The 21952-nt window shown below is 49.7% G+C and overlaps 1 protein-coding gene and 1 long non-coding RNA gene across 10 annotated transcripts in view; one reads left to right on the top strand and one right to left on the bottom strand.

The window, feature by feature from the left end:
• Window positions 1-5146, bottom strand: part of PDGFA (platelet derived growth factor subunit A) — a 53985-nt gene extending 48839 nt beyond the window's left edge. For all 9 annotated transcript variants that reach the window (XR_010613686.1, XR_010613685.1, XR_010613688.1 and 6 more), the window contains exons 1-2: window positions 4186-5146; window positions 3007-3103 (exon numbers count right to left, since the gene is read on the bottom strand). Coding sequence is in view for 5 of the 9 variants with exons in the window: in XM_065684424.1 (XP_065540496.1) it covers window positions 3007-3103; window positions 4186-4248 (160 nt within the window). In the remaining 4 variants the exon portion in view is untranslated. The remainder of the gene's footprint in view (window positions 1-3006; window positions 3104-4185) is intronic.
• LOC136016778 (uncharacterized) lies at window positions 3238-12310 on the top strand. The gene is made up of 3 exons (XR_010613690.1): window positions 3238-3469; window positions 10709-10806; window positions 11485-12310. It is a non-coding gene; the product is annotated as an uncharacterized LOC136016778 (long non-coding RNA).
• The last annotated feature ends 9642 nt before the right edge of the window (window positions 12311-21952 follow it).

The following is a 21952-nucleotide window of genomic DNA, read 5'->3' on the forward strand; positions in this document are numbered from 1 at the left end:
CACAGGACAGATGGGAGAGGTGAAGCGCGAGGAGAAAAACCACGCTGCTAATCCAAAGCACTTCACAGGCGGAACATGGGAAATGCCCCCGTTTCAGTGATTTAGGCTGTTAGTAGTAAAACTGTACTCTGCACGCTACAGCTGCCTACTTCCTGGGATCCTGCACGCTTTCTGTTTTAAATAGGGTCAGACTCTGCTCTCCGTCACGCCAATGAAACTCCGCTGCCAACTATGGATCCCACTCGTAGCAAATTAATACAAGACCCTGTTTTCTGATACAAACAGGGAATGTTCCTATTGCCCTTACAGGGGTTTCTCTTTGCATTGGACACGCAGCGCTGGGCTCTGGCAAATTGGCCTGGATTTTCTTTTTTGAATACAATGATAAGCTCCATGTTGGGTACTGTTTTTCTTTAAGTAATACGCCAGATGGTCTGGGGGTGTGGTTTCTAATTTTATGAAGGGGGTTATCAGTCATCTCTGTGCTACAATATAGAGACCAAATCTGTCAGAATAGAAGAAAAACCTGCCCACTCTGACTTACAAAACTTACTTTTCCAATTAAAAATATATGCTTTGCATCGCAGGAGAGAAAATTACTGTTCTTCCTTCATTTTTCACAGATTCTGCCTTGTTACTCAGGAATATCAGACATTTTTTGCATGCATGCCTGATCCTGCAAACTCTTACCCTACAAGATCATTCTTAATTCTCAAGTCCACCCACTGAGTTTAAACAGGGCTACTCACATGCAAAAGGACTGGCAATACCATGCACTAAAATGAGTGAGAAAATAATCACTGGAGTGTTTGTATTCTGAGCCTCAGTTTAAATCAGTATATGCTATAAAACAGAAATGTATCTACTGGACAAGCCCTCACTGAACCAGCCCTTCCCTAAATGCAATTACAGCCCTAAGGGAATACGTTTCAGAAACACCACCTTACCAGTGACAACTAGAAAACATTTGATTTGCTAATCCAAGCTAATACTAAATATAGTGAACAGGCCTAATCCAGCTTCCTGAAGGAAACATGGTGATTCCGATGTTTGATAAGTCACTCTGATAAACACTTAATCAGAATTACTGATGACACTGAAGACTGAAGGACTGTACCCAGAAAATGTACTGTAGGGAGTAAAGACCACTTACTCCCCATGAAGATCCAGTCCTGCCTATGTAGCCCAGAATAAAGCTTACCACACATGCAGGAAGAGCCCTCACATAAGCAAGAAGAGGATGAAAGGCTGAGTATTTTGGGTTTATTTTTTAATCTTGAGTTCATGTCTTAAGGCATTACTGTTTCATGTTGAAATAGTAAAATATTTATGTGTCTTGTTTCTCTAATGGTTTCTAACCTGACAAGCTGCACGAAAACAGCAAAATGAAACAGTAAACTTGCGGCTGACCTCTTCAGTTTTTGGTCGTGCATCCTCTGGTTAATATCTGCCACGAGGTAAATAATTATTTTCTGGAATAAATTTCTCGGCTACATCCACTAATCTATTCAGCTTCACTTGTCTGCTCGACTCCCTTGCAATGGAGCCATGTGAACTTTTGCTCTCCTTCTAAGTGGTATTTAAAAATGAAGCGCGTGCTTGTTACACTGGGGTATTTGAAAAAATAATGTCTTCTGGTAGCTACAGAGCACTGCCTCACATGCAGAAGCAGCATGCCGTATTTTAAAACACTCAGATCCAGCCCCTCTGCAACGGCAGCCAAGCCTTCCACTGAGTTCACTGGGAAAAGAGATTTTAGCAGTAGTGCACTTGTCTGGTCCAAAACAGTCTTTGGTGGGGAAATATGTATTGCATACCCCCTCCCTGTTGTGAAAGCTTTTTTAATTGCAGTGATAAGCAATAATGATGAAGCACTGCCCTCCAAAAATATGAAACTGATGCCAACAAATCTGGTAATTAGTAATTAGCCTCTATGGTAAACTGTTGTGTAAGAGAGAAATATTCCCATTTTCAGTGTAATGAGAAACCGTTTGCTCCCTAAGCACATGAAAATTGAAAGCTCTGTCGGTAAAGCACGTTCCTAGTGCATTCCTGCCCATTAATACAGCACTACACAAAAAAGCAGCGAGTTAAACTCTAGAAGGATCCTGCAACACTGAATGAAGGTGACTGAACCTGGCACAGACTTTACAAAAATACACAGCATATGGTTTAAAAGGAGATGGCCCAGTACCAACGTAGCAAGAACTCATTCATTTTTCTCCATGTTTGCTCTTCAGAAAGATGCAGGTTTCCCTTGGGCACATCAAAGGTGCCGGGCTTATTCTCTCTCAACTAGGGGAAGAAATCACCAGGAACAAAGTGCAGCAAGTGAAACCAAATGATAAGAAACCCAGTACTACAGTGCTTCTACATCTGATTTACTGCTGCAAGGATCTGCTTGAGCAGCACGTTCTCACTACACCCATTTGCATGCCTAATGATGCAGAAAATAACCCTGCGCTATTTTCTTTTTCGGGGCGAAAAAAAAAGTGTATTTTTAAGGGTAAGCTTCATATGCAGGCTCCTGTTTAAAATCAGCGCGGATGGTTTATTTTCCTTTTAATAAAGCCCAGTGCTTGAAGAGACATTACTTCATTCATAAATATTGTTTCAAATATTTTAAATACCTCTAGGACAGTAGTTTAAAGATAACAGAGCAATGCAAGACCAACAACAAACCTTATGGAAATTCCTCTCCGCTGAGAGACGGGGAGGTCTGAAAACACAGAGGGTCACCAGGTCCCTCTCCACCCTGAGCCCCCCGAAGTTTTTAATTCCCGATCGGCCCCTTTGGCCGCCGCCTCTCTTTGAAATGAAGCTCCCCTGCCCAGGGCAGCCTGGCTCTCGAGGCTGAGTCCCGCACGCCTCTCGTCTCGCAGGGGACGCAGCCTGACGGAGCGGGGAGAGGCGTGCGGGGTGCTGCGCCGCGGCCGCCCGCGGTGCCTCCCCCCCGGGGCGGCGGCGGCCGACGGCGCGGAAGGAAGGAGGACGGGACTAATTTACCTACGGAGTCAATCTCCAGGAGGCGCTGCAAGTCGCGGATGCTGTGGATCTCGCTGTGCGCCAGCCGCTCGATCAGCTCCTGCGGGATCTCGGCCTCCTTCAAAGACACACACACACCGCGGGTCACTGCGCAGCAACCCCTGCAGCACCAGGGATCTGGCGCTTGGGGGCTGGGGGGGGGCTTTACGGAGGGTGCAGGGTGTTTGCCGGACGCGTTTGACGAAACGGGGGTCAGTTCCACACACACACGTTTCCCCCGGCTCCAGCGGGCGCTGGAGCGCTCCCGCCCGCTGAACTGCGCCACGGCTCATGGGGGGGCAGCCCGGCTCGGAGGAGCGTGTGCCCGGCAGAGCTGCGCCTGCGAGCCGCGCTCCGCGGCTGGAAACCCGCCCCGGGCAGCCGCCGCCGGAGTTCACCCCAGCAGGCGTCAATTCCGCGGAGGGCGCGGTGCTGCCCGGACCCGGTGAGAGCAGGGGAAGGAGAGGGGGGACCGTGCCCCACGGGGCGGCCGCCATCCCACCAGCGCCCGCACCGCGGCTCCCAGTGCCAGCACACCCGGTCCCGGGAAAAGTTACGGTGGCCGTGCACCGCGCCCGGCCCGACCGGGGCCACCTGTAGCCACCCCATGAGCGGCTCCTCTCCCCGAGCGGCCACAGGCAGGCCCCCGGCCCTCACCCGCCCTGCGCCCACTGCTCTTCAAGCACGCCTGGGTGGGGGGCATTAAACCAACTTCTGCCCGCGGCACTGACGGTGCCCGCGGCCGGGTGCGTGCAGCGCCGTGCGCCGCGGGGCGGCCGCTGCCCGGCGGCTCCAAGCGCCCCTCTGCCCGCAAATCGCCGCAGCCCGACAGCGCCCGCGGGGCGTGAATACATATGTATGTGATACAGACAGAGTATGTATATAATACGCATACATTTCAAGGGCAGCCAGCAGCCCCGGAGCGGAATGCATGGTCATTATTCCCCTCCGTCGCTGACCCCCCATGAAATGGCAACTCGGTCTCTGCCTCGGCCGCGCCGGGGCTGTGGCTGGGTCGGGGCGGGCGCTCCCGGAGGGCCCCGGGGATGCTGCGGAGCCCAGGTGGGCAGCACAGCCCCCCCACCACCACCACCCCCGTCCGCTGAGCCCGGCCGCGGCGTGCCCCAGGGACCGAGCTCGCAGGAAGCCGCTCTCACCTACCTCGGAGAAGGTAAAGGACAGGTAGCCAAAACCTATCAGCAAAACGCAAGCCCAGGTCCTCATCGCGGTCTAGTGCACTTTAGACACGGAGGGAAGGCAACGCTGATGGAGAGGAGCTGCAGGCCGGCTCCTGCCGCGCAGAGATTCAGTACCATCCCTCAGGGGAAAGGCGGCGGGGCGGCTCGGGGGTGCTCCGCATCCAGGGCGGGTCGGGGCTGCCTCGGGGCGGCGGTGCTTGAATCGCGGCGCGGCCGCTGTTTGTATGTTCCCCTCGCTACGGGAGCGCGGCCGCTCTCCTTCCCGCCGCTCTCGCTCGCTCCTCTTGGCTCTTAGGACTAGACCAGCCGGTACTTCTGCATATTTGCTTAGATCAGACCAAAGTGAAACCCAAGGAGTCGATCCGGAGCGCAGCCGAAACGCCCATCACCTGTCTGGGGCGGCTGGCCCCCCTCTCGGCGGGCGGCGCCGGGGCCCGCCTCCCCCTGCCGCCGCGGCCTCCCGCTCCGGGACCGGGACCGGGACCGGGGGCCGGAGCTGGCTGCCGGCTTCCCCCCACCCCGCTGCGCTCAACCTCCACCCGCTCCCCTCTCTCAAAAAGCGGGGGGGAGGGAGGGGGTAAAAAAAAAATTAAAAATCTTTATTGGTACGGATCGCAGTGTTCCTGCTGCCGGGAATGGCCCCGCGGCCCCCCCGGCTGGGGCGAGGGGAAAAACAGTAATTAATTACGAATAATAGCAATGATAAATAGGAGCGATATTGCGAGATCTCGCGGGCTGCTTTGGTGCAGTTCCTTCTCCACTTTGCACGGGAGAAAAAGGAGGAGGAGGAAAGGGGGTAAAATAATATATATATATATATATATATATATATACGCAAGAAGGTTTAAATCCCAAGGGGATCGGAGACGAACTGCAACTCCTGGCGGAGGGAGGACTCGGGCTCGCTCCGGAGCGGTGGCCGGTCTGGAGCGTGGCCCCGGCGCGGAGCAGCATATACCGCTCCCCGCCATGCGCCTCCCCCGTCCCTCCCCCCGGTTTTCCTGGCACCAGCCCCACAAACAACAAGTAGTGGGGGCTGCCGCCGGCTGCACGGCTGCTGGCGGGGCGCGGGGGCTCTGCCCACATGTCAGAAAGGGGGGGGGAAAGGAGCCGGCAATGGGGAATAGCGGACGGGGGGGGGGGGGCCGGGGCAGCCGCCCCCCGTCCCTCTGCGGCACGGCACGGCACGGCGCGGGGGAAGGGCCGGGCGCTCTGCGCAGCAGCCTCCGGGTAACCAACCTCCCGGGATCCACCTTGTGCCCCTGCCTTTATGTAAGGCGGCGGAGATGGCCATGGCCACGGCGGGGTTGGGTGGGTGGGTGAGGTTTTTAACTGTTATTATTTATCTCCCCCCCCCAACACTTTTGCCGAAGGGGAGGGGCAGAGCGGCGGTGGGTCGTGTTGTGATTTTGCTTTTAACGGAGCTTCTTCGCCGCCGTGGCAGCGCAGCCTTCATTGCAAAGAACGCACACACCCCCCTCCTCCTTAAGAAATAGAAAAGCACCCCACAAAAATAGACGGAAGGCGGTTGGGGGGGGGGGGGGCAGCGGGCTCCCTCCGCCCTGCGGCACCCGGCTGCGGCATGCGCGGGAGCGGGGCTCCCCACCGCGGCCGCGGAGATGCGGCGCCCCGAGGCCCCCCCCCCCCCTCCAGTGCCGGCCGGCGGAGCACCGGAGCCGGGCGGGAGCAGCAGCTCGCTTCCCTGTTGCCTCCTCCCTCCCCGGAGAGCAAATGTCCCCTGTCCCCCCGCACAGACCGGGACAAGGTGCCCGCTGCACCCTGACATCTCCCTGAACTCATTGTGATTTAAATAACAGCCCTTTCTCATCTAAACAAAGCATCTTAATAGCAGATGCAAAGAATTCAGCTCATCTGAAAATCCAATAGCATTTAAGTGGATTAACTGCAATAACACAACTGAGGAGTGATACTATCCTTCATGGAAGACAATAGACTGTAAATGCACAGCCAGGGAGACTTATCCTTTCATCTCTGAATTTCCTTCAGCATTTCAAAAGCGAATGCTTTCTAGAAGCCCTGAAGGGGTTTGCACGCTACTGGCTTGGACATGCTTCTAGGAAACAACCTGTGCTTTAATGGGCACTTTGCAATTGCATAGAAGTTCCCACCAAAACAGAAGTGGCCTTTCAAGTACATTTCATTCTCTCTCATGATGTCATGTAGACTTACAGGGTGGTCTCCAGGACCACAAGAGGGGGAAAAAAAAAGGTGGGGGTTGAAAAGAGAGAAAAGGAAAAGCGATGTAAAAGATTTGGAAGCACTTTAAAAGGGGAATGCTGCTGCTTTTTTTTTTTCCCTTTAAGACAGCAAGTGCTGAGCCAGTGTGGAGCCTTTCTCCAGTGCCTCCTGATATACAATAATGGCCCGAGTGCCACCCTGCAGCGGCCCCAGCTGCAGGCTGCGCAAGCAAGCAGGAGGCAAGGCAGGGCAAGTCACCCTGATACTTGCCATCACTTTCTTCCACGGGGGTTGGTATCGAAGGTGTAAAAAGGGATGACTTCAGTTAGCAAAGAAAAAAAAGAAGATCTCATCTGCACTTATCATTTGCTGGGGTTAAAGAAACAATTCTTATGGCCTGTGTTGTCATAGTAATAACAAAAAAATAATTACCAAACAGTGAAATAGACTCTGACAGTACCGGCGCGTGGAGCATCTACTCCTCTCCTCCTTTCACTGCCTAACGTGTCCCAGAGCAGAAGGGCTGGTATGTGTAGCTTTTTCAAGTGGTTTTCCACTGTGAAAGCCGACGGAGAGATAACTCCTACTTTATCTATTGGTTAAAAAGAAAGAAAAAATCAGTGCAGTTTCGGTTTTTCTTACATTTCCCTCGTTTTCTGAGAGCCGAACTGTATCAGCATCTTTTTTATATCTGTCATTGTGGAGCTCAGATAAGCATCTTTCCTCTGGGTCAAGTTACACTTGGAGTAGCCTTTAACATGAGGCTGTTTATATGGATCATTGCAAATATTTGATAATAATGCAAAATATGTAAGGTCCCAGGAGAAACCAAAGACCAGGAAACATAAGATTCACACACATTCTGCAAACAACTTTATACTTGGGTCGTCTCTCTGCTTACAAAACACATTTTCTCCTTGTCTGTTGTTTGATCTAAAGAAGCATTTGTGCCATGTGAGTCCTTACAGGCATGAAAAGATACATCTGTGTGAAAAACATCACGCAAAGTGCATCTTTACTTCAGCATGGCACCTTCCTGTAGTCCACAAGCCTATTAAACATACGGGCATCGAACATGAAATAGCATCTTTTATATAATACCTGTAAGCTGCACATGTGGAAGGAGTGACAGGATGGTATTTATACGTGTGAGAGAAAATCAGTGCAGAGAACAGAGAACTAGAAAATCAGAGCCTGCACTTTGTCTGAGAGCAGCAAGCAAGATACTGCTTGTCTCATTTGAAGCACGTACTGTTAGAGGTCCCTCAAATGTCTAGAATTATACCATGCCAGAGTGCTGAGAGGGAGGATTCCCAGGGTTTGCACAGCACTTGGCATGGGGGAAGGGATGCAGAAGCTCCTTGACACAAAATGAAACTACTTCAGTGACACCAGCGAGTTCTGCAGGCGGTGACGCATGAGGCCAGGGTGCCCCAGATCAGGCTTCCAGCGCTGGCAACAGAGCTCATTTAAATCTCTGCTGGCTCAGTTTTAGAAAGAGGTCAAGCCATGTAGCAGGACCAATTTGAGTTTCACACATTTGGAGAGGGATTTTTTACAAGGCTGTGTAGGAATAGAACGAGGGGTAATGGTTTTAAACTGAAAGAAGGTAGATTTAGATAAGATATTAGGCAGAAGCTCTTCCCTGTGAGGGCAGTGAGGCCCTGTCACAGGCTGCTCAGAGAAGCTGTGGCTGCCCCATCCCTGGCAGTGTTCAAGGCCAGGTCAGACGGGGCTTGGAGCAGCCTGGTCTAGTGGAAGGTGTCCCTGCTGTGGCAGGGGGCTGGAACTGGCCAAGCTTTAAGGTCCCTTCCAACCCTAATCCTCATATGATTCTATGAATAGAGAAGCATGCCAGGACTGCGGTGCATGAGACCAACCCAACCACAGGAAGAGCCCTGGGAGAGGCATGGTCCAGGGACGGGCAGCAAGGCAGGTGTTGTGGTGCTTGGGAAGGAGCTGGTGCCGCCAAGGGCACAGGGCTGGTTTCAAATGGTACCTGCACCCATGCGACTACTTCGGAGGTCAGCCTGAAATGCTGATGCTTGCTTGGCCCTCCTGACAAGCCTTAAAGTTGCAAGAGGAATTATTTCATTGCAATCACATTCCTGCTGGGGGAGTCTTGGGAAATCCATCTGAAGTGTTTGCCAGGCTTCTTTTTAATGGGGGTTTTGCCTCATTGATGAATATGTTAAAATGAACAAAACAGAATTTGGGTAAGGGTTTCTCGGAGAAGGGTGGCCTGCTTTTATTGTTGTGGCCATTTGAGGCTGGCTAGATTGGTTCCATGTGTTCAGCGGGATGCATCCAGCCACAGCAGCTGAAAAAGGACCTGGCTCCAGAAAGGGACCGCAAGAAATACTGTTAGTGATTTGAACCCATACTGTTCAGCACACAGTGTAATATGAAGGATAAAGGTTCAGAACATAAAACGCAAAAAGCTAGACAGGAAGCTCATCACTTTGGGTGGTTTCTCTCTGGTTTTGAACATTTCTTTGGCCTATAGGTCCAGAAGGCCATTGGTGGGGGAAGGTCATCCTCCCACTCTGCAGCTCTACTGTTGCCTGCTTATAGAAACTAGCACAGAGCTGCTGGAGGCAGAGGTGAAGTACAGGCAATGGATTGCAAATGCAGTAAGGGCTGATGGCAGGCAAAGCAACCCCTTTCCTAAAACCTCACCCATAAAGAGCAATGAGGAAAGCTGCAAGAAGGAGAAGCAAGACAGTTATTATTCCATCTGGTACACCTACAAACATTGTTCCCTCCTTTTCCAGCTCTTCCTTTCGGATCCTTGCACTGGCTCCATCCTGGTTGAGCTTTGTTGTCTTAGAAGCTTTTGTTGGTGCAGCTTTCCAGCTGCTTTCGGAATTGATCATTTTTTTAAATAATGATAAGATACAAATCTGCTATGAAGTTTCAGCTAATTGGAGTGCTCAGAAGGGGCTCAGAACAGTGTTATGATGGTGTGGTTTAGTGTGAGGTGTCCCTGCCCATGGCAGGGGGGGTGGAACTAGATGATCTTAAGGTCCTTTCCAACCCTGACTATTCTATGGTTCTATGTCCCTGGCCCTGAGCACATTGGACAGCCAGGGCCCACGTCACCTTTTTTGACACGTAAAGACAGTATTTCTGGAGATGCTTTGCCCTCCTATGAATGAGGTAGAGTCCCACTAGAGCTGATCCTCCCCCAAAACTGCCCCTTTGACTTCAGTGGGGGTTAAACCCAACTCTTCCTGGAGAAATGGTTCGGTTTAGTAGAGTTAGTAGCAGTCATGTTAATGTGCTGTTCTCTTCCTGCAGCCCAGCTACTTGTCACCCAGGAGGTTAAGCAGCACAGCCGAAAGCAAGGGGCTGTTTGACCTTCCCTGCAGCAGGAGCCACTGCTGAGTGACACACAGTTCACCTTCAGGGCTGGAGTATGAACTGGCAGCCCTGCCAGCCTGGGTAGCAAGATACCATGTTTAGGCATTAAATGAGGGCACTTGCATACCAGCACAGGCCGCTATTTTAGTGGGTATATGAAGTTGCTCCCTGCTCTCCACCCCTATGGGACATCAGAGCTGCTGCGAGTGCAGGATATCCTCTGCCTGGTGGATAAAGCTATTAAAAATGGACTGTGTTCTGTCAGTAATACTTAGTTCATCCAGCTGAATAACTGTAAAAGTACCAGCCCAGCTTAAGATACACTGATACAGGTTGTAAATGCAAGCAGTGCGCTCAGGGCTCAGCCCCCGGGGTCCAGTGCAGGGTGTGCTCATGTCTCTTCAGCAGTGTGGGTGTAAAGCTCTTCTCCTCTGGCTCAAATCAAAGCCAGTCACAGCGATTCTGTGGAGACCATCCAGGATGTAACTCAGCCGTGCTAAGTACCGTAACACTGTGATATTATTCTTCATTGTTCGTAGCTTGGAAGCCTGTAGAGGCCTAGCTTGGAGCAGGCCATTTTATTAAGCTCCATCCAAACACAGTGAGATAGTTGTTCTTCCGAAGAATTCGTATCCTCAAAGTGCAAGCCGCCCCGTTTGTGTTCTTGTATCCATGCAACCTCGTTGCTCCTACAACATTACACATTTGTCCTGTGAGATTCCCTCCCTTACAATAAAAACTCATGAGAATGATACACACATACTCAGCTCTGTACTCACCAGAGGCTGCAGGATCCAGCGGTACCTGAAGGACACAGGAGATGGGAAGGCTGCTGTAGTGGAATTGCAAATTTATATTGAAGTGCAGATGTTTGTAATGGCTGTGAAGTTTCCTAATTGCATTTCTGATCTTTTTCATCACAGAAATCCAGTTAATATAGGCAAAGGAGAAGAGCAAAGAGAAGGATTGGTCTGCCTTTTTTTCCCTTGCTTTTGTTTTACGTTAACTCCAGTGTAGAGTGGTACGTATTTTCTTTCTGTACATTTTTCTTTCCATTTTCTTACACCTAGGAATTCAGCAGCCTGATTTTCACATGGTCTTAGTGTTGTGCGTCATTCAAAGGACAATGCATGAAGTCCCCAGACCAGTGTAGTATCTATCCAGAGGGCTTTGTGGAGCTGACACTACTGAAGTCATGAAACCATAGAATCACAGAACGGCTTGAGATAGAATGGACCTTAAAGCTCACCCGGTTCCAACCCCCTACCACAGCAGGGACACCTTCCACTAGACCAGGCTGCTCCAAGCCCCTTCCAACCTGGCCTTGAACACTGCCAGGGATGGGGCAGCCACAGCTTCTCTGAGCACCCTGTGCCAGGGTCTCACCACCCTGTTAGTGAAGAATTTCTTCCTAATGTCTAATCTAAACCTATCCTCTACCAGTTTAAAAACATTCCCCAAAGTTAAGTTAAAGTCCCCCAAAGCTAATCCTCTCTGAATGCTTCCATCCCTTCGAGGCACGCCGTTACATAGGCACACTGATGGCGGTGGCCAGACCAGAGCAGGCAATCCATGTTGTGGCATCTGTACCCTAGCAGAAGTTGCCAGGGAATTCAGTGCTTTCCAGCTTCCTATTCTCAATACATTTGACTTACGCATTTTCTTACTAAAAGTTGATAAATATCCTCTATGACCACAGGGCACACCAGTAACCAGAAATGCGGAGAGAACGTAATGAAGCTACACAGTGAGCCTGCCATGTGACTGCGGCCAAGTTGAAGATGAGAAGCTGGGAGCAACCATTTCCAAAGCCCTCTTCTCTTGGCCACCCACCACCCATGGGCAATTTTTGCATTGTTCTGTTATGTTCCAGGTCCAACAGACCTCCTAAAAGCACACAACGGTCACGTAATCTGTCTGTATCACATGTAGATGTCTTAGCTTGGTCTTTCACCTGCTTGCCACCATCACATGCTCACTAGAAGCATGTTTTTGCCCGTGATACGCAGCTGGGCTGGAAACGGCAGACATCCCTGCATTTGCACCATAAGTGAACTTCTTGGATCTTGTAAAAGGTGCAGTGCAGAACCATCTTCTCCGTCCTATTTAATGCAGCATCTTTTTGCCTTTAAGCAGTGATTTGTGGTGCTGTACCCATCAGTCCGGATACAGAACGCCTTCTTCCTTGGAAATTAGTGTGAAACACAACGTTAAACCAGAGCACAGGCAATGGCCCTTTAAGCATTGTCTGTTTAACTGTAGCACGATCTCTCCTGCACTCGAGTGCTTTCCATAAACAGCAAGTCATCCTGGAAGGGGAGGCAGAGGATGATAAATAATCCTGTTATTCATGCGGCTGCGTTCTTTCATGAAACTGGGGAAAGGCAAAATAAAGTGGCGACTGCGAGACTGAGAATGAAATGCAAGGCAGTGGGTTGTGTTGCTGCAGTCATTTTGGGCTAGAAGAAAATCTGAGGTGAGCAGAAAAGGTTTAAAATGCCAAGAAGAAAGCCAAAAGGGCATAAAAAGAGCAGCTTTCTCTTCATCCCTGCTTTGTGTCTCGGGTAACTTCTGGGGCTGGCTGTAGCTCTGGCTGCCCACCGCCTGCTCCTGTGCTGTAGCTCCCTGCGCTGGAGGCTTCCTCCTGTGCGTGTACCTTGTGGAGAGGTGGGAAGTGGGAGATGCCAGAGCTCCAGGAAGGACAGCTGGGCAAGGAGAGAGGCAAAAGCAGGCGAAGCCTGGAAAAGAAATTCCACAGAGCAATGGGGAAGCAGAGAAGAAACCTGTTTGCGGAGCATCCTAGCAAATGAGCTCTGATTAGTTTCCCTGGGACATCTATGGTATTCCCTCCATCACGCTTTGTCTCTCTGCCAGAGGTGCCTCCCCAGCTTGTGGCAGAGGAATCAGTGCCCACACTGCAGCCACTCCAGCTCTCCATCTGCCCTCTCCATGCATCCCTCAGGCCTGGAGCTGGGACAGCTGAGGCCCAGGCATCCATCCCATTTGGAATACTCTGCTTATGGGCAGCCTCCTGCAGAGAGCCATGACAGACAGCTGTGGGTGACAGCTTAACCCACTGCAGCTGTCTGCTCCCTGCATGCGAGTCAAAGCCCTCCATCCCTGGGATGCTGCTGGAAGCAGCCTGAGCCCGGTACCAGCCCAGTCTTTGGTTTGTAAGAGGATCTTATGCTGGGAGAGTGCATCAGCTCCTCTAAGACTTCAGGAAGGACACACATCCATTTCAGTGGTGTGGCATCAGGGATTAGGATAAGGCAGACACTTTATTATAATCTTCCAAAAGTGCCTTTTCCCCATGTAACTTCATACAATTCCTTCAGGCTTATGAAAGCTTAAGCCATTGTAAACAAGGTAGCCTTGGAGCGTAGGTATTGCAGAGAGAAAATTCCTCTCCATGTCCTGGATATTTCAGATGGAAAAAAGAACAAAAGGAAAGAAAAACATTTAAGAAGTAAGCTTCTCTGCTGGTGTAAATGGGACCAGCTCCATCTAACTTCAGTCCAGTGTCTCTGTTACACCGTTGTTGCGTGACGTTCCCGTTAGGGCAAATGGGAATTACACATGTTGTGATGAGAAAGCGACAGATACCTTAGTAAATACTGCACAATCACATGAGCCACATGTATCTTCCCTGAGACACGGTGCCAAACTAGCAGGTGGTTTTTACATCAGGCATTATATTAACACACTCCTGTGTATGTCTGGCTGCATCTGCTGCCTTAATGATCCTTCGGTGCATAATGGCTGGGTTAGTTTGTGAAGTTAAATACCGTGGGCAACAGCCCAGCCACAGTGCACACGAATGTTAAACTGCTTGTTTGTATCACAGGGTTTATTACTGCTGTTGCTTTACTATGACTTTTTCCTTGATTCTTCCTCTCACTGCATTTTTCCCTTCTTCCTGCCCATCCTTTTCCCAGTTTGTGGTTTCCGGATCACCTCCATCTCTATTTTCTCCATCTTTTGCCATAGCTTTCCTGTCTCATTTCAGTTTTGTGGATACCAGAGAAGGTGAAAGCTGCAGCCAGACAGCCCCAACTGTTCCGGTGCTCCCTGACAGCCCCGGAGCAATGGGATGTTCCTCCAGCCGGTGCACGTCTGGAGTCTGGGGGTTGCTGGTTGGGGATGCCACAACCCTGGATGCGTTTAGTGGGTGCTGCGACAGTGGAAAAAGGCCGGATCAGGGATGGTTTGAGTGCCTGCTCCACTTGCACTCTGAATGCAGACAACAAACATAACTGGTGGATCTGCGTCCGAGTCCAAAGCCACTGGGGAAAATATGTATCCTTATCAATAACCAGTGTAAAATCCTGCTGCTTCCACAGAAGTCAGTGGTAAAAGTCTTTGATGATTAGTCTTCTGTTGTAATTAGCAATGACTTTAAAAATATTCTGTGGCAAGGCGTGAAAGCCATTTGGGAGCAAGGAAAGGCTGAATCTGAAGCCAGCTATCATAGACTTCTACCAAAATAACCCACCTGTTTTGTAGGGCTGATACCAAAGTTGGGTAGGAATTCCCAGGGGCATCAGAGGTGTGCATGTTCAGCTGCCCCTGAAATGGGAATTGGGGCCGTTACTTAATGAGAGGGATTTGAAAAACGCTCTTCTGTTCTCCCTTTGTTTAAAATTAAGATGCCAAATCCAGGCTAGCATGGTGTCCGTTTCCATTGCTCATGCTTTTAGTCTTGTAGTTGTTGTCACGGTCTTTCATGGAGGTCTCACCTTTGGTCCCAGGCTCTCTTGGCCTAAGGTTTAGTTTTATGCGGTACTTCCACGGCGTGTGCACATACACAAAGCACAACAGCTGGTGGATCTCTTATTCATGGCTTAATCACTTCCCTCCGGAGGTGTGCAGTGTGATGTGTGGTCTTACTCAGCTCTGGCTTTCTGAGGGATGGAGAGGCAGGGTCAAACACAGCCCAGATTCAACCAGCGCTTAAAAGCATGACTAAGCCAGAGCATGGAGCCTTCACTTGACATCATTAGGACGGACCTGCTTCTTTTCCTGGCATTAAGCAAGCACTTAGCCTTTTGGAGTCTGCCGTACCACACCCTTCCCATTTCACGCTCATCTCAGCATCACATTGCTAGCTGCCCACTGGGTTTCCACACATCTCTGCTGATTTTCCCCAGGCCGTCTATCTGATCTCATAACCACATCTTCCTCGGTGGTTCACCATGTGCCCCCGGTCCCACCCTCTACAGGGGTTTGCTGTATCACTTTCCCATCTATCTGGAATTTCCCCTGAAGGCCCTGAGCCACCTACTCCCATAATGTCATCAGGAACCTTTTGTTGGGAGGGACTTTCTGCATTGTGGCTTGTGTTTCTTTGCTTCGTGGTTGTGTAATCCAAATTGGCTGTCGATTTCATTTGAAACGCCATTCCACCAGAGCAGGGCCTCAGCATTTGCAGCACTTGAGAAAGATAAAATAGCTATAGGGAGCCAGATGGCTCCAGAGACTGGGAATCAGGGATGGAGTCTGGAACTTCTACATCACTGCTTCAAAATGCAGCTCCCGATCCCCAGCGAACTCCGTGGTCTCAGGCCAATTTCTAGTGTACGTATGATCATGGCAGGAAAACTTCCCCCGCAGAGCACCGCCTGCTTTGGCTGGAGGCCTGCAGAGGTATGTGGTGGTCTCACTCCCGAGTGCAGTGTCACCCTCTGCACAAGGGGACATGGTCACCACAGCTCTAGCAGTCTTATGCATGGGCTGTGGCAAGGAATGTTCTAATCTAGTGCTGCCCACCTGGCTGGCTTCCGCAGGAAAGACATTTCCTTCTCTCCCAAATTACCTTCCAAGCCATTTTTGGAATAGCATCATTGCTAAGCCTCACGGAGACCGTAACCCTGCAGTCCCAGAAGTCTGACTTTGATCCCACGTGTACCTAATGAAAGACTCTTCAGAGGTGTGGGACACTTTGCCAAAGTATCAGTAGGAGGAGTAAGGAGAAGGTAAGAAGTCTGTGTGTGGAGTGTCCCTAGGATAAAAACAATGTGAGAACAAAATCTGGCCATGCGTATAGGAGCCAAAAGCCATACTAAAGCTACAATTTCTTGTGGCTTAGTCTTCCTTCCTGATGATGGTTGTTTTCTAACCTAGCTGTGCATGGATTAGGAAGAAGCAGGTGCCAGAGAAGAGTTGACTATGAAATGGCACTGAGGTCATTACAGAGCAGGAGAAAAGCAGTCCAGCCTCCAGGTTTCATTTGCTAAAGCCGTAATAGCCTGACAGGGCATCAAACCCCTTACAGGTGAAGTCTTCAACTGTATGTGAAGGCAATGGAGCAAATGAGTGTTTTTCCTTGCAAGGCTTCTAGGCCTGGATGTTGACCCTCCTCAGCCCGTGTTCACTCAGCTCTTCCCTCCCAGGTTCCCCTTGCCCCTGCTGGAAAGCTGCCCAGAAACTCCCTTCCTTCCCAACATAAGGGCCAGGACCAAACCAGCCAAGTCAGGCTGGTATTTAGGTCTCTGCCCTGCCTCGCCTCCCTGTGCAGGTCCATCTCACGCCTTCATCCTTGTTTTGCCTGGATACGCTCCCTTGGTGCCTCAGAGCTCTTGGCTGTTGGCTACCCTCATCCAGGCCCACATGCCCCCCAGCAGCCGGTGCCACGCTGCAAGTCTGCAGCCCCACGCCGGCTCGGGGGATCTGCTTCGTACCATCAGCAACTGTTTGGTTTATATCCGCGTATCGGGCTATGACCCTGAACTGCCTTCTCCCTTTAAATTCCTTCCACTTGGCTCTGCCCACACTGTCCACAAAGCCTCGCAAAGAAATGCAGCTTGGAAAAAAAACAAGAGATCTCAGAAGAAGAAAAACCCTTTCACAACAAAATGTCCTTCTCTCTCCCAGCAGCTTTGCTTGGGTGCGGTTTTCCCTACACTCCCCCACAATCGGGACGCAGAGTCTGTTTGGCACTGCTCTCCCTGGCACTGCAGGCAACAGGGTCACCCCATGGCTGGGCACAGAGCACCCACAAACTGTCCCTATCCATAGGGCTCATCCTGGGTCACTGCACTGATGCCAAAATGTGCTTTTGTCACCCCAAGACCCGTGTCACCCTGCTGGCATCTGCTGTTATGCAGTGCTGCATCTTGTGCTGCACTCATGAGGGTAGAATGGCCCAAGAGTCGTCTTCTCTGCAGTGAAGAGCTCATGTAAGCCCCTTGCATCTCGTTCACTCCCTTATACATATATATTATGTCCCCATAAAGTGGCAGCTCCACACACGTGCTGGTGGGTGGATAGCTTTGCATTTGCCCTCATGATTTCATGCCAAAAACATTTGCAAGTTCAGCTCGTCGCTTGAGTTCCCTCTCTCTCATTCTCCCTTTCACAGCTACTCACTGAAGTCTAACCAAGGCATCTACGCTCATTCCCCCAGCAGGCCAGATGCTCCCATGCTTTGGCTTCTCTTTGCATCCCCACAGTTCCATCATTTCCTTGTCATGCCCCAAGATCTTAAAGGCTTTCAGTGAGATCAAAATGAATTATGGGATACACATTGCCGTTATCAAGCCTTTTGCCTCTATTTTCATCAGCTATTTTGGGACGATAATTCACAGTGAGGCTTGGCACAGCAACAGTTAACGGGATGAAGCTGATCTGACGCAGGAGCCTTCTGGACAGAAGCAGTTTCATAAAGTCTTATAAGTGCTATTTTTTTTCTTTAGTAAAGGAGTGGATTTTTATTTTTTTTAAGTGTTGTGAGAACAGGAATGTTTCTTTTTTAGCCAATTCCACATACTTTTTGTTATAGGAGAAGATGTGGTCTGAGGTTTTAGCAGAGGCTAAAACAGGGGAGAACTGGATCTATTTTGGTGGCGTATCAAGTGAATAGGAAATAATCGAAAATGCTGCATTAAAAAATGAGCTTAGCAGCAGCTCCAGGCAGACCCTGTTCTGCAGACAGCCTTCCCCTTACCTGCACAGCACCCAACGGACCGCGCTGCTGGGTGCAGACGTGCGTATTTGATCCATTTCCACCCTTTGGCCAAAATACATTCCTTCAGCCGTGCCCTCCCGGGAGCTGAGGTTTCGCGTGTAATTGTTTTTCTGGTGGTAAAAGGCAGCGTGTTGGCTCCCAGAGGCTGTTGCAAGGCTGTTTTCAGGAGTGTGTGTTGGATGGTGGACAGACGGGTCTTGCCTGGGGCTCTGCTGAGATGCTCTCACACATGTTGGTTAATGGTTAATGGTGGCGGCAGCCTTCTGCCTTGTAGGGACTATTTGTCCTTTCCCACCTGCTGCTTATGATGAAACCAAGCTCAGATTCATCCAGTCCCACCCCAGAAAGCCGTTTCCATCACACCCTGATCGGTGGAATGGTGATGGTGTTTCTTCAGGTGACAGACACAATCCCACCATGGTGTCCTGTCGTTTCAGACACACACCCGGCTTTGCCAACAGTGTCGCCTGTGGTGATGGGTGGGATGTGAAATGGATTGAAAACCGGACACCAGCTTTTTTTTACGTTAATCTACTAATGCCAAAGGATTGTATTTGGCAGCAACAGAAGGGGAGTTCTCATCAGCTTGTATTTCTGCTTTTCTTCCCTTTAAACGTCTAATTTTGTACATCACTGTGTGGAATCCAAATAGAGATAATCCTCCCCCCCTTGCCAGCCTAGTCGTGCCCTATGGAAATCTTTGTGCTGCCTGTGGGAGCTGGAGGGATGTGGGTGCTGTGCTGGTCCAGAGACTATCAGGGGGGGTTTCAGAGGGTAATGGACAGCTTAAGGTCACAAAAAGGGCTGCCGAAGATGCGCAGGGGTTTTAATGAGCACTCTTGAACACAGTGACCTTTCATATTTACATCTCACTCTGCACTCTGGAGCAGGGCACAGTTGGTAGCTATTGGAAAATGAAACATTTTGATTGCTGCAGAGGAGAAACTCACAATTTTCCCTGAAAAACTTTCACACCAAATCAATAGTTTTCTGACAAACTATGCAGCCGGAATGACCTTTTGTACCGCGGAACAATCTGCGATGAGCATTTTTGCTATCAGGGTTTTCTTCTAACATTATGAATCCTGATGGGGGATTAGCTAACACAGCTCATTATCAGTATATATAGCATCAGAGAGGAAGACCTGAAGCTATGCAAGATCTTGAAAACAACCATCCAATGCCAATGAGCAATTTGAGATGCTGCTAGAACCAAAAGCAGGAACTGAGGGCTAAAGTCAGTGCTGATGTTACACCCTGCTACGGGTGAAGTTGCCCCAGGGCTGAATTTGCCTCAAGAGAATCAAGCCGGGGAGCGAATTAACTTCTAAGAAGCTTGGAGTGAATGAATTAGGAGAATTAATTGGTAGGGTCAGCAATGAAATCATGAGTCCCTGGCAGAGGAAACAGGATGCATTTCTAAAGGGCTAAGAATGGCCCCTTTGCTACATTTATGATAGATTTATGGGGCTAAGGTGATGAGAGAGAGGTCAGATAATAACCTTTCAAATCGCCAAGGCAGACCAAATATGCTTTGCCATCGGCCGGGTGCTTTTCAATGCATGTGTGTCATGTTTGGAAAACAAGGCCCCATCTGTCCCTGCTGAAACAGCAGCAACAAAATAACACTGCTTGTGAGGGAAATGCCAAAACAGAGAAAGATAATTGAAACATTCAGGCTGGCAGCAAACGGGGATAAAGGCGATAAATCTTGAAAGCACGCTGCCTTATCTCGGGCAAGAGCTGCTGGCACTGCTCTTTGGCCAATGTTTCTCCAGCCTGGGGAGGCTTTCTTTGGTGCCCCGTTATCTGGAGTATTTGCCTTCAGCCAAGGCCACCAGCTTGGGATACAAAAGGGATGCTGCGCTGGAAAAGATACGTCCCTCCTGCTGCAGCTGTTTTCTCTCCTAAGCAGAGATGCTCTGCACCAGGAAATGGCTGCAGGTGAATGGGGTTTATGCACTAGCCCTGCAAGCACACAGTCAGCAAAACACTGCAAAACAGGAGGCAGAGAGGGGTGGCTTCACTGGAGAAGGACACAGGACCCCTTGCAGAGCTGCTCCAAGGCCATCTAGCATAGTCCTGGTGCTCACACAAAGGGCTCAGGGGGTTGGAGGCTGCTGCTCCATACTAGCAGCTTCCTACACATTTCAAGAGCTTTTTCTGATGCCTGCACAAGCCACTCATCCCTAGTGATTCTAACATGAATCAACTCAGAGAAAGTGGTCAGGGAACCCCTATAGTTCAACTACTTTAATATAAGACACAAACTTTCCTTCCAGATCTAAATATAATTGAAACATGAGCAATAGAGGGAGGGGAAACCTACAAACAGGAATAGTATCCTCAAGCCTTCTGTTTACTACGTGGTAACAAAGGTACATGATGCTGCAAAGCTTGTGGCCGTGCCCTGCTCTGACACAAGTCCTGAAGAAGTTACAGAAGTCCAGTGGGAATCCATGAGTTCTGAACAAGAGTATCTCTGCTTCCCACCTTTCCTGCCCTCATGACAGGAGTCAGCACAGAGAGGTGCTGCAAGGATGATAGCAATCACTTCATTGTTTCCCAGCGTTGCACCCCACGGCTTTGGTCACCCAACTTTCTAGGCTCACTGCGTGCTCCCCCATTGCAGTGTTAAGGTGTGTCTATGGGTTTTACATCTAGCAGCACCAAGGCTGACTACAGGGAGAAAAATATAGAGGAGAATGCCATTTCTTCCCCTGCTTTCCCCCCCCATCTGCTCAAGAGCTTGGTCCTGCAAGTGTTACTGAGGCAAAACTACAGTCAGTGGGGGAAAGATGTTTTTAAGACAGCTCCAAGGTGGGCAGTAAGCATAGAGCAATCAGCTCCTGTCTGTGTTGTTTTACGCTCGTCAGGCAGCAGTCGGAGACTCTCCAGGGAGACCTGCTTTTAATAAGGAGTCAGCATAGCTCCTTACAGGGAGCACGTTGGTTTGAGGTCTCAAGGCATCACTGTAAGACCCCAGCTTGCTATGGAAATGTCGACCTGCTAAGGATTACCTCTCCTCTGCAAATCGCAGCCCTTTCTTCCTCTGCTGTAGTAATTTTTCTGCCATTATAACTTAACACCAAAACAGCTTCACTGCAGGCACTAATACAGCACAGGCAGCAGCCTCCTCCCTCTACCTTCGGGTGGACAGCGTGTATCAGATGGCACCCGGATGGTTTCAGCATGAATCACTCTCTGCCTCTGTAACCAACATTCCCATAACCTAAATCTATCAAAAAGAACATAAACCACATCAGAAGCCAGTTCTCAGATGCTCATTTGCTAAGACTTTGGAAATCTCTTCTATTAAACAGATTGTCTCTTTATAGGAGTTTGAAGCTGCCCTAATTATACAAAGGGTGGAAAGGGACAATCTTCCATCTGGGAAGGCTGTTTAACTTTTTCTGGCTTCCTAAAAAGCCATTGTCTTGTAAACTGAGCATTCCTTCGCTAGCCTGGTAGACACAACATTCCCCATGTCCCAACCAAATGCTGTGCAAGGCCGGCTTTGCTCTCTCAGAGCAGCAGTACCCAAGCCGGATGGCCTGGAGAGCCACAGGCACAGCCCTACAGGGACCAGAGGATATTACAGGGAAGGTTTTACTTCCATATTATGATAATCCCTGGCATTTTTATTCTGAACCACTAGCTTTTACTTGTAGCTTCCTTCATCTGTCCCCACTAACATACTCAGTTTCTGTTCGTGTGCTTGCTCTGGAACATGCTGCTACACAGTTGATGGGTCTTACGCTCACACTTTGTTGAAGGTGTATTTCTTCCAAAAGGGTTTACATTACTGAAGGTAGCAAGCCACAAAACCAAACCATTGTTGCAAATGTAATTTGAAGTTAATCTTCATATAATCCACAGTAAATATTTATGTGCAATACAAAAGTGGCTGGATTTGTTTACAGTTTGAAATAGTTGGAGAGAGGATTCCATACAGATTAGTCAGCTAATCTGCTGTAATCTGCTTAAAAAGCAACTAAAATGGGTTTTCCTTCACTGAATCATGTTAGCCCTGTGTGCACAGGGACTTCAGATACAGAATAAATTCAAGCACAAAAGGGCATTTACCTTGTGGGTGCTCAGGGCATTGCTCACATTGCAGGAGAGCCATAAATTTCCTCTTCTGCCTTAAAGAATGGGACAGCTGCAGCGACTGAGTTTAAGATGAGATGGGTGTCAGGCT

The sequence above is a fragment of the Lathamus discolor genome, chromosome 6 (genome assembly GCF_037157495.1).
Source record: "Lathamus discolor isolate bLatDis1 chromosome 6, bLatDis1.hap1, whole genome shotgun sequence".
NCBI lineage: Eukaryota > Metazoa > Chordata > Aves > Psittaciformes > Psittacidae > Lathamus > Lathamus discolor.